Source organism: Enhydra lutris, unplaced genomic scaffold (genome assembly GCF_002288905.1).
Source record: "Enhydra lutris kenyoni isolate GAN:26980312 unplaced genomic scaffold, ASM228890v2 scaffoldscaffold34, whole genome shotgun sequence".
Lineage (NCBI taxonomy): Eukaryota > Metazoa > Chordata > Mammalia > Carnivora > Mustelidae > Enhydra > Enhydra lutris.
Window position 1 is genome coordinate 15887352 of NW_019154118.1, and position 14911 is coordinate 15902262.

Consider the following 14911-nt stretch of genomic DNA (forward strand, 5'->3'; position numbering starts at 1 on the left):
TCTCTCTCCCTCCCTTCCTTCCTTCTAGGGTCATGACATCTTTCTCCTGCTACCTTTCTTTCTTTCTTTCTTTTTCTTTCTTTCTTTCTTTCTTTCTTTCTTTCTTTCTTTCTTTCTTTCTGATTTTATTCATCTGTTTGACACAGAGAGTGAGACAGCGAGAGAGGGAACACAAGCAGGGGGAGTGGGAGAGGGAGAAGCAAGCTTCCTGCCGAGCAGGGAACCCAGTGCAAGGCTTTATCCCAGGACCCTGGGATCATGACCTGAGCCTAAGGCAGAGGCCTCACGACTGAGCCACCCAGGCGCCTCTGCTTTTCTTTTCTTTTTGGCTTTTCTTTTCCACTTCTGTAATCTGCCTCTCCCTTGGTGGAATTTTCTTCCCTCTTTATGAAGTTTTATCTTTTCCAGTCAGCCTGTCCCTTCCTCCATTTTCTGGCCACTTCCCCGCTCCAGGGTTTAACAGGAATCCTCAGTTTCTGGGTTGCTAACCCGGGGATTAGGGTAATTCTTTTCTGCTCAGGGTTAGATTCCTCCTCAAGCTGCTTCTTCATTCAAGGTGTAACCTTCGTTTGTCTTCTGGGGCTGTTTCGAGACCTGCTTCGTTGATCTGTCACAATTAGCCACCCTCTTTCCAGACAAGGAGGCACCTTTTCTCATTTAAATTCCTCAGCTCTCCAGATTTTTTAGGCAGATGGCTGCCCTAAAAATGGCAGATGAAATTTGAGGCACAGAAAAGTTATTATGAAAACTTTTTCCTTGAGAGTCCTCTGCGTCCATGGTTCACGCTGGGTGTAATTTTGCAGGAAGAGCATTAGACTTAAGAGTCACAAAAGTTCTGGTTTTTACCAGCTGTGCAACATTGGGCAAATCACTTACCTTCTCTGGGCTCTTAGTATCCCCTTAACAACACTTCATGGGAATATTGGGGAGGTGAACTGGGTTGAGCTAGTAGCTTACGTGGGCAAGGTTGTTGTCCTGCTTCTTCTTGAAGTTCTTCAAAGTGAAGGCATCATTAAACATGGAGATGTGTTTGGACCGGTTTATTTTAGGTGGGTGTCTGGAGAAAGCTACAAACTAGAAAAGGCACAGAGATCCTTGTGCTAATGTTCGACTAAAAACTGAGGGCATAAAACTGGAGGACTTTTTGTCGGAGAGGGCCTTAAGGCATTCGGAGTGCTTTGGAGTGGGGAATCCGGTCTAGGCTCCCATGGCCCCAGGGAGGTGCTGGGGAAGCGGAATCATTGCGAGGTGATTTCAACAATCACTTCCCAGGTCGGCGGGAAGCCTGCTTAGAAAAAACCGGTGTGTGTGTGGGGCCAGACCCAAAGCAGCCTGGGACGTTCCAGATTCGTATCACATCCTCTGGCTGGTTCTGAGGCCATCCAGAGGCCAGAACCCCATCAGAGGAACTGGAAAGTAGAGAGTGGACTGCAGGGTTTGGAACGAAGTGCGGACTGCCTGTAGCACAGAAGGCGGGAGGGAGGAAAGGAGGAGGGCAGTAGGGAGCTGAGGCCCCACCTGTCATTCCAGCAAAGTGCGGCAGCGGCAGCGGAGCAGGGGTGAGTCAGAGGCACTGGCGCTCAGCCTCCCAGTAGGTGAGGGGCTGGCTCTTCTCTCCGGGGAGCAGCGCAGTTCTGTTCTTACCGGAGTGGCCTTGGCAGGCTGCTGGAGCCCTCGGTCTGCCCGGTCTGGTCTCCGCGGCCAGGGCTGGGTTCCCTCATGTATGGCAAGAGCCCTTCGCGTGCTGGGCTGCTTCTCCTTGGCATACAGCTCACAGGTAAGGGCCGGCGGGCTTCTCTCAGCCTCTGCTCCTTCCCAGCCTACCCCAGAGAGTTAGCTAAGTGTCTCCGAAGTCGCAAGAGCTTTGTGGGGGAGCCTGAGCCACAGTGGCTGTGCGTTCTGGTTTTGACTTTACTGGAAACTGAAGTTGGTGGGTTGTTTTTGGAGAACTGATTTTGGACAAACAGGTTTAGGTGTGTTTCGGCGGCTGGTGATTCCCGCACAGAGAGGGCTTTTTAATCTCAGGTTACAAGCCTTTTTTCTTTTTTTTCCGTCTGGCTGCTCTCAACCTCCCACTGCAGGCAAGACTTGGCACCAGGATTTCTGTGTCTCATCGGGGACTCGCAGCAGCCCTGGAAAAGCAGAGAATTTAAGGAGAGAGGACCCTCCCCTCCCCCTCCATAATTTTGAAACTGCCCCAACGTGCAAGTTCTCAGTGTAAATGTCATGGTAAAAAAAAAAACAACAACAAAAAAACACAAAAAACAAAAAACAAAAAACAAAAAAAAGCCATGTGGTATAGACGTTCCAGGGGTGCAAAAGCAGAAGCTGGCGGGGGTTGATGAACTCAGTTTCCGCAGAAGGCTACCAACAGTACGACCTCATGACGTAAGAAGGACCCTGTCCGGAAAACTTCTAGGGGACCATGATTCACACTCTACATAATGTTTAATCTGAATCCAAGTCTGATTCATGTTATGATTAGTTTTGATTTGTTTGTTTCTGTTTTCAATTTTATTTACCGACATCTGTAGTTCCTTAGAACAGCTTGAAGGGGGTACCCCAAGGCTGGGGTATGGTGCCGTGGAGAAAGTGAGGGCACTAAGAAGGCTCGCTGAATGGTATTCTTGGTTGTTCTACGGCATGGGAAGGTCCCAGGGGGCATGGGAAGGTCCCAGGGGCACGTAGGTGGGAGTATGCAGACTCAGGATGAAGTAAGTTTGAGAGCTGGGGCATCTCTGGTTTCGTGCCTCACTCGGACATTTATTTTGACAGTGTCCCCAGAAATTCTCTTAATACACATCTTCCCTTTTTCTTTTCTTGGCGGCGGCCCTTTGGCCAATAGCTGCGGTGGAAATTTACACCTCCCAAGCGCTGGAGGCTGTCAATGGGACAGATGTTCGGTTAAAGTGCACTTTCTCCAGCTTTGCCCCCGTGGGTGATGCTCTGACGGTGACCTGGAACTTCCGGCCTCGAGATGGGGGGCCTGAGCAGTTTGTAAGTAGATTATTGTCATTGGCCAGGGGACCTTGGTTGGGAGAATAAGCCAGTTTGTTTCTCCTCGCCCTCCCTTTGCTTTTCTTAGCAACAAGTGCAGGGCAAAGCTGAGAAACAATTCTTGGGACAGAGACAGAACTGCGAGGTCCATTAGTGGGAGAGCAAGATGTTCTTTTTTTTTTTTTTAAGATTTTATTTATTTATTTGACAGCAAGAGAGAGCACATGCAGGAGAAGTGGGAGTGGGAGAGGGAGAAACAGGCGTCACGCCAAGCAGGGAGCCCAGTGCTGGGGTCCATCCCAGGACCCGGGATCATGACTGGAGCGGAAGGCAGACGCTCAACGACTGAGCCACGCAGGCGCCCTGAGAGCCGGAGATTCTAGGCAGAGAGCTGCAGATGGGGCAGTGAGTCTGGCTAACTCCACCTCAGCCTTCTTGCCCACGTATTGAAGAAGACTTCTGGCTGCTTCTGCCTTCTAGGTATTCTACTACCACGTGGATCCCTTCAAACCCATGAGCGGGCGTTTCAAGGATCGGGTGGTGTGGGACGGGAACCCTGAGCGGTATGACGTCTCCATCATCCTGTGGAAGCTGCAGTTTGATGACAATGGGACATACACCTGCCAGGTGAAGAACCCACCTGACGTTGATGGGCTGATAGGGGAGATTCGGCTCAGCGTCGTGCACACTGGTAGGTTGTGTGGGGTTGGTGGGGAACGGTTTGGGGAAGGGTGAGAGCATGTTGAAAAGAGGGGGGTAATCTTTTGTGGTGGCTAAAAGGGTGGAGAGCGGGGCTAGCCCTTCAGATCCGCAATCTACAGAGGGAGATTGAGGAGTTGAGGGGTAAAAAGAGAAAGGTTTTGTTTGGCTGTGGAAAGAAACAGAGAGTTAAGCAAACTGAGGAGGGAATCTGTTACAGAAATGGCATTGAGACTGTAAAACGGAAAGGAAGCAATTCTCTGGTAAAAGGCTAACATCAGATCCGTTCATTCACTCATTTATTCTCCAGATATATATTGAGTACCTATTCTGTGTCAGGCACTGTCCCACACTGGACCCACACTAGCTCATTTTTTTTTAAAGATTTAATTTATTTATTTGACAGACAGAGATCATAAGCAGGCAGAGAGGCAGGCAGAGAGAGAGAAAGGAGGAAGCAGGCTCCCCACTGAGCAGAGAGCCCGATGCGGGGCTCGATGCGGGGCTCGATCCCAGGGCCCTGGGATCATGACCTGAGCTGAAGGCAGAGGCTTTAACCCACTGAGCCACCCAGGTGCCCCAACACACTAGCTCATTTAACTCATAGGACCATGCCAGGCGGCACATACCAATATCGAAAGCTTTCCTTTATTAAGTCCTGCGACATGCCAGCGGTTTTGCATATTTCCATCTTTATATATCACATCAGTTTATTGTGCTCTCAGTGCTCTCCATTTTACTAATGAGGAAACTGAGGCTCCCAGAGATTAAGTCACTTGTACAGATTCATGTAGAACTCAATCCCAAGCATCTTTTAACTCCAAAGCTGTATGAATGCACCGTATCGCTTGCAATCCTGTAAAGGCAAACCCGGGAACCGAGCCAGATAATAAAAAGCAAAGACCATAAAACTTCAGAGCTGTAAATCTGGGTTTGAGCCATTGTTATCATTTACCAACTGTCAATAAATCTTTCCTTTCTCTCCTTACACTAAGAATAATAGAGTGAGGATTATGGTGAGGATAAAATGAGATAATAGATGTAATAGATGTAAAAATTCCCTAGATTCTCACCTGCACTGAATAAAATATGTTTGCATTGAAAATGATAATAGTGACCACAGATTGAGTGTTTATTACATGTAGACACACCATGGAACAATTTATACAATTTTTTTTTTTAGTTTACTTATTTTAGTGGTTACTACACCCAATGTGGGGCTTGAACTCACAACCCTGAGATCAAGAGTTGTGCACTCTTCTGACTGAGCCAGCCAGGCATCCCAGGAATAGATTTTTTAAAAATAAGAACTCAAGAAATGGATATTGTTACCCCTGCTTAATACCTTGAAGAAACTGAGACTCAAATAAGTTAATTACCCCAAATCACACAGCTAGTAAATGGTAGAGCTGGTATCTGGACCTAATTCTGGTGCATGCTCTTAACCAACACATAATATTACTACCCAAAATATATAAGCCTGTAAAGTGGTAGGGTTTTTCCTCCTTTCATTCCTAGTATCATCCTTGGGGCCCCATCAATAGAGCTCTGTGACCTTGGAGAAGTCATTTGAATACTGAAAGGAGTAATAGAATGTCCTGGGACCTCAGTTTCTGAATTCATCTGCATCTAACCTGCATGAACAGGTTAGACAAGAACATGTGGTTCTTAAACATACGGTGATCACTGCTCTGAGAATCTAATGAAATCTGCAACTCTGCTTCCCACAAAAATGTACACATACACATAATATGACATGGGGTTTTTGGACTTGTGGCCCCCCTTTCTCCCCATCCTCCTTCATGGACTGCAGGCCAGGAACCCCTGGGCTAGACATTTTTCTTTTTTTTAATTTTAATTTTATTTTTTATTTTTTTAGACATTTTTCTAATGTCTTTTCTGGCGCTGAGGGTTTACTGAAGTTTATTTATTTAATTAAAAAATGATTTTTTAAAAAGATCTTATTTATTTGTTTGACACAGAGAGTACAAGCAGGGAGAGCTGCAGGCAGAGGGAGAGGGAGAAGCAGGCTCCCTGCTGAGTAGGGAACCCAGTGCAGGGCTCTATCCCAGGACCCTGGAATCATGACCTGAGCTGAACGCAGATGCTTAACCAGCCACCCAGGCAACCCTTTAAAAAAATATTTTTTAAAAAAGATTTTATTTATTTATTTGACAGAGAGATCACAAGTAGGCAGAGAAAGAGGGGGAAGCAGGCTCCCCGATGAGCAGAGAGCCCGATGTGAGGCTCGATTCCAGGACCCTGAGCTCATGACCTGAGCCGAAGGCAGAGGCTTAACCCACTGAGCCATCCAGGCGCCCCTAAAAAAAGATTTTATTTATTTGACAGCACAGAGGGAGAAGGAGAAGCAGACTCCCCGCTGAGCAGGGACTCAGGTCTCCATCCCAGGACCCTGAGATCATGACCTGAGCTGAAAGCAAATGCTTAACGGACTGAACCACCCAGGCACCCTGGGTTTACTGAAGCTTAAATCAGAAAACAGACTAAGAGCCAAGAGACCCAGGCTTCACAGATTCTGCCTGGTTTAGGGACCTTTCCCTCTGGGTTCCCTCTTGCATCATTTTATCTACTAGACTATAGTTACTGATTAACTTGCCTATCCTCCGGGTGGGCAAGAGTTCCCTGAAGGTAATGCCTTTTTTGGCTTTGTATTTCCATTGCAGTGTCTGAACATAGTAGGTCCTTAATAAGCTGGAATCAATGACTGACTGAATGCCAGAGGTGAGAGGAAATCGAGGAGAAACGGCTCTGGGTTTGATGAGGTCAGCACTAACCTTACCCCACAAAGTGGTTCAACTGGCTCGGTGGTTCTGGAAGTTTCAGGCTGCATCAGAATCACCTGGAGGACATGTTAAAACAGATTGTTGGGCCCCGCCCCGCCATTCAGCAGGCGCCTGATAATTTTCATTTCAAAGTTCTTAAGAGCACTCTGCTGCTACTCCTGGCACCGTAGTTTGAGAACCACTAAAGTAATTCATGTGGCTTGCTTATTGTTCCTAGAGGTCACATGGTCATACGGTAGGAGAAAGGAAGATTCCATTTAGTGGTAAAAATACATCCTTCTTCGCACTTTAGGTTTCATCACGTCCCTTCTCTTTTTAGAAACATGAGATCCGCCTTTTCTCCTTACAGTCCGCTTCTCTGAGATCTATTTCCTGGCCCTGGCCATTGGCTCTGCCTGTGCACTGATGGTCATAATCGTAATCGTGGTGGTCCTCGTCCAGCATTTCCGGAAGAAACGATGGGCTGAGAGAGCTCATAAAGTGGTGGAGATAAAACCGTAAGGCTGGGCAGTTCTGGGAAGTCTTCTAACACTCTTCTATCATGACTCTTGGTATTTTAATGATTGTTGAACAGATGTTCTTCCCTCTGAGTAAGTCTTGTAAAAAATTTAAATTCACAGGATGGATAAATTAGGGGTGTGATTTAGTAACTTTACAAAAGCTTTCTTTTTTTTTTTAAGATTTTATTTATTTATTTGACAGAGATAGATCACAAGTAGGCAGAGAGGCAGGCAGAGAGAGAGAGAGAGAGAGAGGGAAGCAGGCTCCCTGCTGAGCAGAGAGCCCGATGCGGGCCTCGATCCCAGGACCCTGAGATCATGACCTTAGCCGAAGGCAGCGGCTTAACCCACTGAGCCACCCAGGTGCCCTACAAAAGCTTTCTTAATGTTATGGAAGATTTCGTTATAGGCTTTATTATGGAGGATTTGATATTATCAGAATCTGCTTACATAAAACTTTTCTAGGCAATTCCTTACTTTTAATGTAAAGTGTACATTTGTGAGGATCACTGGGCAGTCAGCAGGGGTCAAATCAGTGTCTAGGAAAGGCAGCCATGCTGATAGAAGGTGCTCAATAAATTCATAGTTTTTGAGATGAAATTGACCTATCATAAATATTCACCTTTTTAATGTTCACAAAGTTGTGTGACCATCACCACTAATGCCAGAATTTTCAGCACCCTCAAAAGAAACTCCATACCCATTAGCCATTACCATTGTCCCCTCCACCTGCTGGTGGCAGCTACTAATCTTTCTGTGGATATGCATATTGTTCAAAGGTGAGGAGAATGTAGAGTGCCCCCCAAGCTGAGGAAGCACTTTGAAACATTAATGAAGTAGGCAGCCCCATACAGAATACACCGAGTTTTATGTTGAGTGATTACTGAAGGGGGGGTCGAGAGGACCGCCATCTGGACAGCTGCACAGGTAGTCTCCTCAGAAGTCCCACATTTTAGTTTGCTGGTTTTATTTATTTGTTTGTTTGTTTGACAAAGAGAGCACAAGTAGGCAGAGTGGTAGGCAGAGGGAGAGGGAGAAGCAGGACCTTGGGATCACGACCTGAGCTGAAGGCAGACACTTAACTGACTGAGCCACCCAGGTGACCCTCATTTGCTGGTTTTAAAGGAGCGGGACGTGTGGGGGAGTGTCAGATACACGTGATTGGTTGCTAACGTTTAACAGACTTTCTGGCACCACCTGTGCCTCTGTAGAAAACTCTGTTATCTGCACCAGTATCTTAATGGGCCCGTTGAAATCCAGAACAGGCTCCCTGGATATTCTGGTTTTGGAATGTTGAGTATGGAGTTTTCACATTTAACTTTTACATTACATCTTATACATTACTCTAGAACATGTAGCCATGAAGAGGTCATCAAGGAGACTACAACAAGATGGTGGGTCAAAGATAGAGTCAGCATGGCCAGCATTCCTACACCTACTCCGGACATTCATGTAAATGGATGATCATACAGTGTGGCCTCTAATTTCTGCTTCTTTGATTTAGCATAATATTTTAGGTTCATCCACGTAGAGCATATAGTAGTAGGAGTTCTACATTCCTTTTTATGGTTGTATAATATTCCATTGCATGTACATACCACACTTGGTTATCCATTCAATTGATGGACTTTTAGTTTTTTTTTTACTTTTTGGCCAATATGACTAATGCTGCTATGAACATTTATTTATAAATTTTTGCATAGACATGTGTTTTCAACTCTCCTGGGACTGGAATTGTTGGGACATATGGTTACTGTATGTTTACCTTTTTGAGGAATTGCCAGACTGTCTTCTAAAACAGCTACATCATTGTATACTCCTACCAGCAACATAGGAGCTTCTAACTGGTCCGTGTCCTTGACATCACTTGTTGTCTGACCTTTAGATTATAGCCACCTACTGGGTGTAGATTGGTATCTCACTGAGGTTTTGATTTGCATTTTCCTAGTGACTAATGATGTTAAGCATCCTTCCATGTGTTTATTGGCCATTTGCATATCTTATTTGGAGATCTATCTATTCAAACATTTTGCCTATTTACAAGTTGGGTTTGTCTTTTGTGGGTTGCCTTTTCACTTTCTTCTTCATGTCCTTTGAAGCACAGAACTTTTTAATTTTGATGAGGTCCCAATCATCAATTTTTTTCTTTTGTTGCTTCTGCTATTGGTGTCATACCTAAGAAACCATTGGCTAACCTAAGGTCCTGAAGATTTATGATTATTTTCTTTTTTTTTTAAGATTTTATTTATTTATTTGACAGAGATCACAAGTAGTCAGAGAGGCAGGCAGAGAGAGAGGGGGAAGCAGGCTTCCCACTGAGCAGAGAGCCCGATGTGGGGCTCGATCCCAGGACCCCGGGATCATGACCTGAGCTGAAGGCAGAGGCCCTAACCCACTGAGCCACCCAGGCGCCCCTTGAGTTAATTTTTGTATATGGAGTAAAGTAGGAGTCCAAATTCATTCTTTTGCATTTGCAGTTTTTCAGTTGTCCCAGCACTGTTTGTTTCTTTTCCTAAAGAAATATTTACTGAAGTAAAAAGAATTGATTTTAAGATGCCCAATGAAGCCAACTCTGACATTAGAGATTGACCACAAAGCAATAAAGATGGCTTTTAGGTCAACACAGAACTTTTTCTTTTTTCTTTTCTGAATAAGGAATGGAATTAGAGGCCGGATACTAATGATAAACTAAGGTGTCTGCTTTACCTCCTTCAGGTTCCCATCTAAAAGTATTCTGAGGCATGTAGAAGTTCAGAGACCCAGGGTCATGTGGAGGCATGTGTATTATTAGATAGATGGCACTAGTGGCATAGCTTTCTGTAAGCTTGGATCTGTTCCCAGATGCAGGTAACACTTTCCAAAATATGGGAGAAAATACATCGCCCGGAGCTTGCTTTCTAAGACTTGCCTCCTTTGCTTCTTATCATTTTCACCTGATATTGGTTTCTACTTCGTTACAGAAAAGAAGAGGAAAGGCTCAATCAAGAAAAAAAGGTCTCCATTTATTTAGAAGACACAGACTAACATTCTTAGATGGTGAGGCTCATAAATGAGTTGATTTCTTTCCTTAGCTTTCTCATCTGGCCCATCTCTAATGTGGATCTCCCAGATTTTAGGACTGTTAGGTATTTCCTGCATGAAACTGGAGGAGCCGGGTCAGGGAGATATAAGTCTTCTACTAGTGTTATGGACAGCTTCCTCTTTGGGTTTTGTGCAAAGGATGAGGCTGTTAGACCATACGGCCATTGATGATGGGAGAATTATAAGATTATTCAAGGGTGTGTGGGTATGTTTACCACGACCAAGAATAATTCACTTTCAACATGTAAATAAATCTTTATTTTTTTAAATGAAAGAAGTGATATCTGCTTGTTTCATTTTGTTGTAAACCAATCGTGCATCAAGAGAATGACTCAATAGATATGTCTGACATTTTGACAGAACTTTTATACTACTTGGAATTGATTTCAACTCCATTCATCTAGTTATTGGAACTATGAATCTAATTTTAGTACTGTATAGTTTTATTTTCCCGTTTTCAGGGTTTTTTTTTTAAAGATTTTATTTATTTATTTGACAGAGAGAGATCACAAGTAGACGGAGAGGCAGGCAGAGAGAGAGAGAGGGAAGCAGGCTCCCTGCTGAGCAGAGAGCCCGATGCGGGACTCGATCCCAGGACCCTGAGATCATGACCTGAGCCGAAGGCAGCGGCTCAACCCACTGAGCCACCCAGGCGCCCTTTCAGGGTTTTTAAAAAAGATTTTATTTATTTATTTGACACAGAGAGAGAGAGAGGGATCACAAGTAGGCAGAGAGGCAGGCAGAGAGAGAGGGGAGAAGCAAGCTCCCTGCTGAGCAGAGAGCCCCATGGGGGGCTCGATCCCAGGACCCTGAGATCATGACCTGAGGCGAAGGCAGAGGCTTAACCCACTGAGTCACCCAGGTGCCCCCGTTTTCAGGTTTATTATGCTTAAAGGGTAGGATGATTTATTTTTTGTATGATCAGAATTTTTTCTATTTTCTGAAGTAAGTCCACTATTATTATTTGCAAAAAGAGTCACATTTTTGTAGCCTAATGTTCAGGGAAAGACCTCAAGGATTTATAAAACAGAATATGGAAAGAAATTATTCTGTTGTAAAACCAGAAGAATTTGTAAAACCAGAAGAATGTGATATCAGAGAGAGATTTTACTGAGGGAGGTTGCCTTTTTAAAACCAAGCAGATATGGTTTTTATAAAACTTGGATCAACAAAACAAGAAACAAACATCATCTAGGATACCAAAAGGGTCTAATGGTCAGGGTCATGGAAAATGAAGATGGAAATGAAAAGAAATTTAAGGAACTAACACAATCAAGTGCAGTGTGACTGGATGTCCTCACTGGATGGATACTAGGTTTGAACAAACCAGTTGTAAGAAGATTTGGGGGGGGACAATGGGAGTCTTTGAAAAGTTTGAATATGGATAATATTAGGGAATTACTGTTAATTTTATTAGGTATAATAAAAGTATTATGGTTACAGAGAAAAATGTCCCTATCTTAAGTATACATTTATATGTAATATACATTTATTAGATATAAATTTATATATGCTTATATGTAACAAATTAAAAACCAAATAAATATATGGCAAATAATGCAAAAAATGCTTTAAAATTAGATGATGGGTAAATTCTAAACACTGTCTTTTCTATTTTTCTATGTGCTTGATTTTGTTTATAATAAAAGAGGACAGAGAGAGAGAGAGAGAGAGAGAAGGCATGCATGTGTGTGCGTGCGCTACGGGTCTTCCAAATATCCATGGAAGGCAGAGGCTATGAATTCACGATACTGACACTGGGAAGTATATAAGGATCAGAAACACATTTTAAAAGGTGAATTAGGAGGAGAACAAGTACATTAAGAATATTTTCCTTCACAGGGGAGAACATGCCTAATAATATATATTTAGTTTGTAACTCCAGGTACCTCTCTGCACTCTTCCCAAATGTGTTATCCATTTAAGCTTTTATATTTCAGGAAGCTGAAGATTCCCAAGAACAAGAACCCTAGGATAAGTTGAAGTTAATGGAAGATTTCTTTGGCTTTTCCAGTTGTGACCTGGCTTCCAACCAGCTCTGCTGTACATAACCATCTCGAGGAGCAACATCTCTCTGGAGCTGGCAGATATCAAACTCACACACAAACTATTACTAAGTTTTTTTTTAATTTCAAAGTGCAAATATTTTTCAAATGCTCATTATTAACCTTTTGTACTAAGAAGCTATATTTTTGCCCTTAGACACTCCTTGTGGATGATTAATTGTACACACATACATTGGTATCCAATGAGATGAAAGCCAATGTGTCTGTCACGACATTTCCTTTAACATGTTAGTTTCTTTAGAGTACTATTTTTGCTACTAAAGTTAATGTGTTTACTCTTTCCTTTTCACTTTTAATTAAAAGTGAGCTAATTCTCCCAGCTATTTTTGATTGATTAACAGGAAATCTTAAATTCAAACTGTTAAAGAACAGTTTGATTTTTTTGTGGCTATCCTTAAGGATGGGACACATCTTGTTTTATTGACTTTCTTTCAGTATCCTAGATGATGTTTGTTTTTTGTTTTGTTGATCCAAGTTTTATAATAGCACAAATCTAAATTACAGAGTAGCTAGAAAAGTTTATAAATGCTTGTAGATTGACAAGTGCCACCCCAGGATGAATTACTTGTCACCTTTTTTTTCTGTGTTGTGAAAAACAACCCATAGTGCAGGTTTTTCATGAGTGGTGACTGCTGCTTAGCTTACTACTACTCAGTTATTTTATAACAACTGAGCAAAATCTATGCTCACTTGAAGAATGGAATCATTAAGCAGTTACATGGGAGGATTCTGAAATAGTAAATTATGACTGTAAAAATTTAGGGCTGGTGAAAAAAATCAACCCTAAGTGATGATAATTTTGTACAATGTTATATAAAAAGCTCTGAGAACTGTATGATATTACTTATTTTCTCCTTTTCTTTATCTTATTTTATTTTGCTTAATTTACTTCCTTACTTTGTGGGAGGGAAGATTTGGTATGGGACAAAGAAATACCAAAACTAACAATATGAAACTAACTTTGTTTTTTCCTTTATACTGTATAGAAAACAAACTTTCTACGTGGGCTTCAGAAAGAAGAGTGCTTTTTAAAGTGTTTAATATCCCCAGTGTCTTTCCAAACCCAAGTTTAGAGCAGCATTTATTCAAAATGTACAAAACTTCTGAAAGTTTAGTTGCCCTTCTCCCCCATCTTTATAGTCTAGTATTTTCGGGTTTTACTGACTGGGACAAAAGTGTTCTTTCTTTTAACAAACTGGAATTTTCAGGTGGGTTACCTGTATTTAAACATGCTGAACTTTGATTTTTTTGAGTATTTTTAAAATAATTGGTACAATTTACACATGAACCTTGATTCTGAATTCATTCCGTACCTGTCTTATTTTGTCTATTACACTGAAAAGTAGTTTTAATACTTAATTTTGAAACTAAAAGTTAGATTTAAGGTTTATGCTATCTTTAACTCACATTTTCTACTTTTCTCCATAATTCAACCTTTGAAAATAACATATTTTTTCCAAACAGTTGGCTTGGATGATATTCCATAAGTGTAATGAAGAAGTGGTTAAAAACTCATGGAAAGTCTTTTCCAGTAAAACTTGTAGCTTGTGTCTTGGCTAAATATTATTCAGGGGTTAATATGACCCTGTTGTTCAGTATCTTCTTCCTAAAGATAACTTTTGTATTGTAATTTATTTTTTATTGTGCCTTAAACACATATGTAAATAACCTTTAGTAATAAAGAATTATCAGTTATATAATTTGCTTATATACAAATCTAAATATTTAACACAGCAAGTACCAAAAAAAAAGATGGTTATATATTTTATCTTCACTGAGGAATTTTCTTAGAGGGAGCCTGGAAGTCAATAATGGATAAAATTAGTTTATACTGGATAAATGTGTATTCCACATTGCTTTGGACAACCAGGAATTGGGCACAACAAATTACTTAGTTTGGGAGCTCTTCTGAAGGAAGGGTATCATCTCTTCTGCTCGGTACCCTTACGTTACCTTCTCAATAGAGAACATCACTAGCTCTCAAGTCTGGTAATGGAATGGGAATTGAAAAATGAGAGCTTATTAAACTTTCCCAAAAGCTGAAGCATACTTCTGTTCTCCTCGTTTTCATTAAATACACGCAGATTCCGAGAGGATAGGTTGACTAATGACCGGAGCAGGGTACCATCCCATCTCTTTTTTATTAGAATGGGACACTATTACTTCATTTCACTCCCAGCACTGTAAAAACATTACTTTCTCACTTTTCCCACCAAAAGAATTCCTTTTTTCCTCTATTATATGTTGTAGTCATTTCATCATTGCCACTGCGAACAGCAGTTTAATAATAAAATACCCAATTTAGGGGCACCTGGGTGGCTCAGTGGGTTAAAGCCTCTGCCTTCGGCTCAGGTCATGATCCCAGGGTCCTGGGATAGAGCCCGGCATGGGGCTCTTTGCTCCGCAGAGAGCCTGCTTCCTCCTCTCTCTCTGCCTGCCTCTCTGCCTCCTTGTGATCTCTGTCTGTCAAATAAATAAATAAAATCTTTTAAAAAAATACCCAATTTACATAGGTACTGAGCTGGATGCTGTGATAGCTAAACACAAAACAGGAACCAGAGACCCTTGACGTACACATTGGTCACGAAGGCCTAATACCTATTTGTTGACTGATCCTGTATAATCGCTTAGGTCTCTTCTAACTCTAAATTTATAGAAACCTATTTTGAGATAGTTCAAATAAAATAATCTGTAGGGAGTAAAAAATGACTTCTGAGGAGAGTCTGAGGATGAGACTCGTACGACAGAATTCCATACAAATAAA

General features: G+C 42.2%; 1 protein-coding gene across 1 annotated transcript; it reads left to right on the top strand.

Annotated features, from left to right (window-relative positions):
* Window positions 1–1408: 1408 nt before the first annotated feature.
* LOC111153959 (myelin protein zero like 2) lies at window positions 1409–10024 on the top strand. Its single transcript, XM_022513315.1, has 5 exons — window positions 1409–1774; window positions 2828–2997; window positions 3478–3688; window positions 6850–6997; window positions 9961–10024. Exons 1-5 carry the CDS (start codon window positions 1720–1722, stop codon window positions 10022–10024), a joined length of 648 nt encoding a protein of 215 aa, XP_022369023.1. The 5' UTR covers window positions 1409–1719.
* Window positions 10025–14911: the final 4887 nt, after the last annotated feature.

Bases quoted from the DNA above. Each gene is read 5' to 3' on its own strand.
- LOC111153959 (XM_022513315.1), top strand. From the start codon at position 1,720: ATGTATGGCAAGAGCCCTTCGCGTGCTGGGCTGCTTCTCCTTGGCATA. The intron at 1,775-2,827 runs CAGGTAAGGGCC...TTTTCTTGGCGG, and splicing joins TCTCCTTGGCATACAGCTCA to CGGCCCTTTGGCCAATAGCT. The intron at 6,998-9,960 runs GTAAGGCTGGGC...ACTTCGTTACAG, and splicing joins AAAGTGGTGGAGATAAAACC to AAAAGAAGAGGAAAGGCTCA.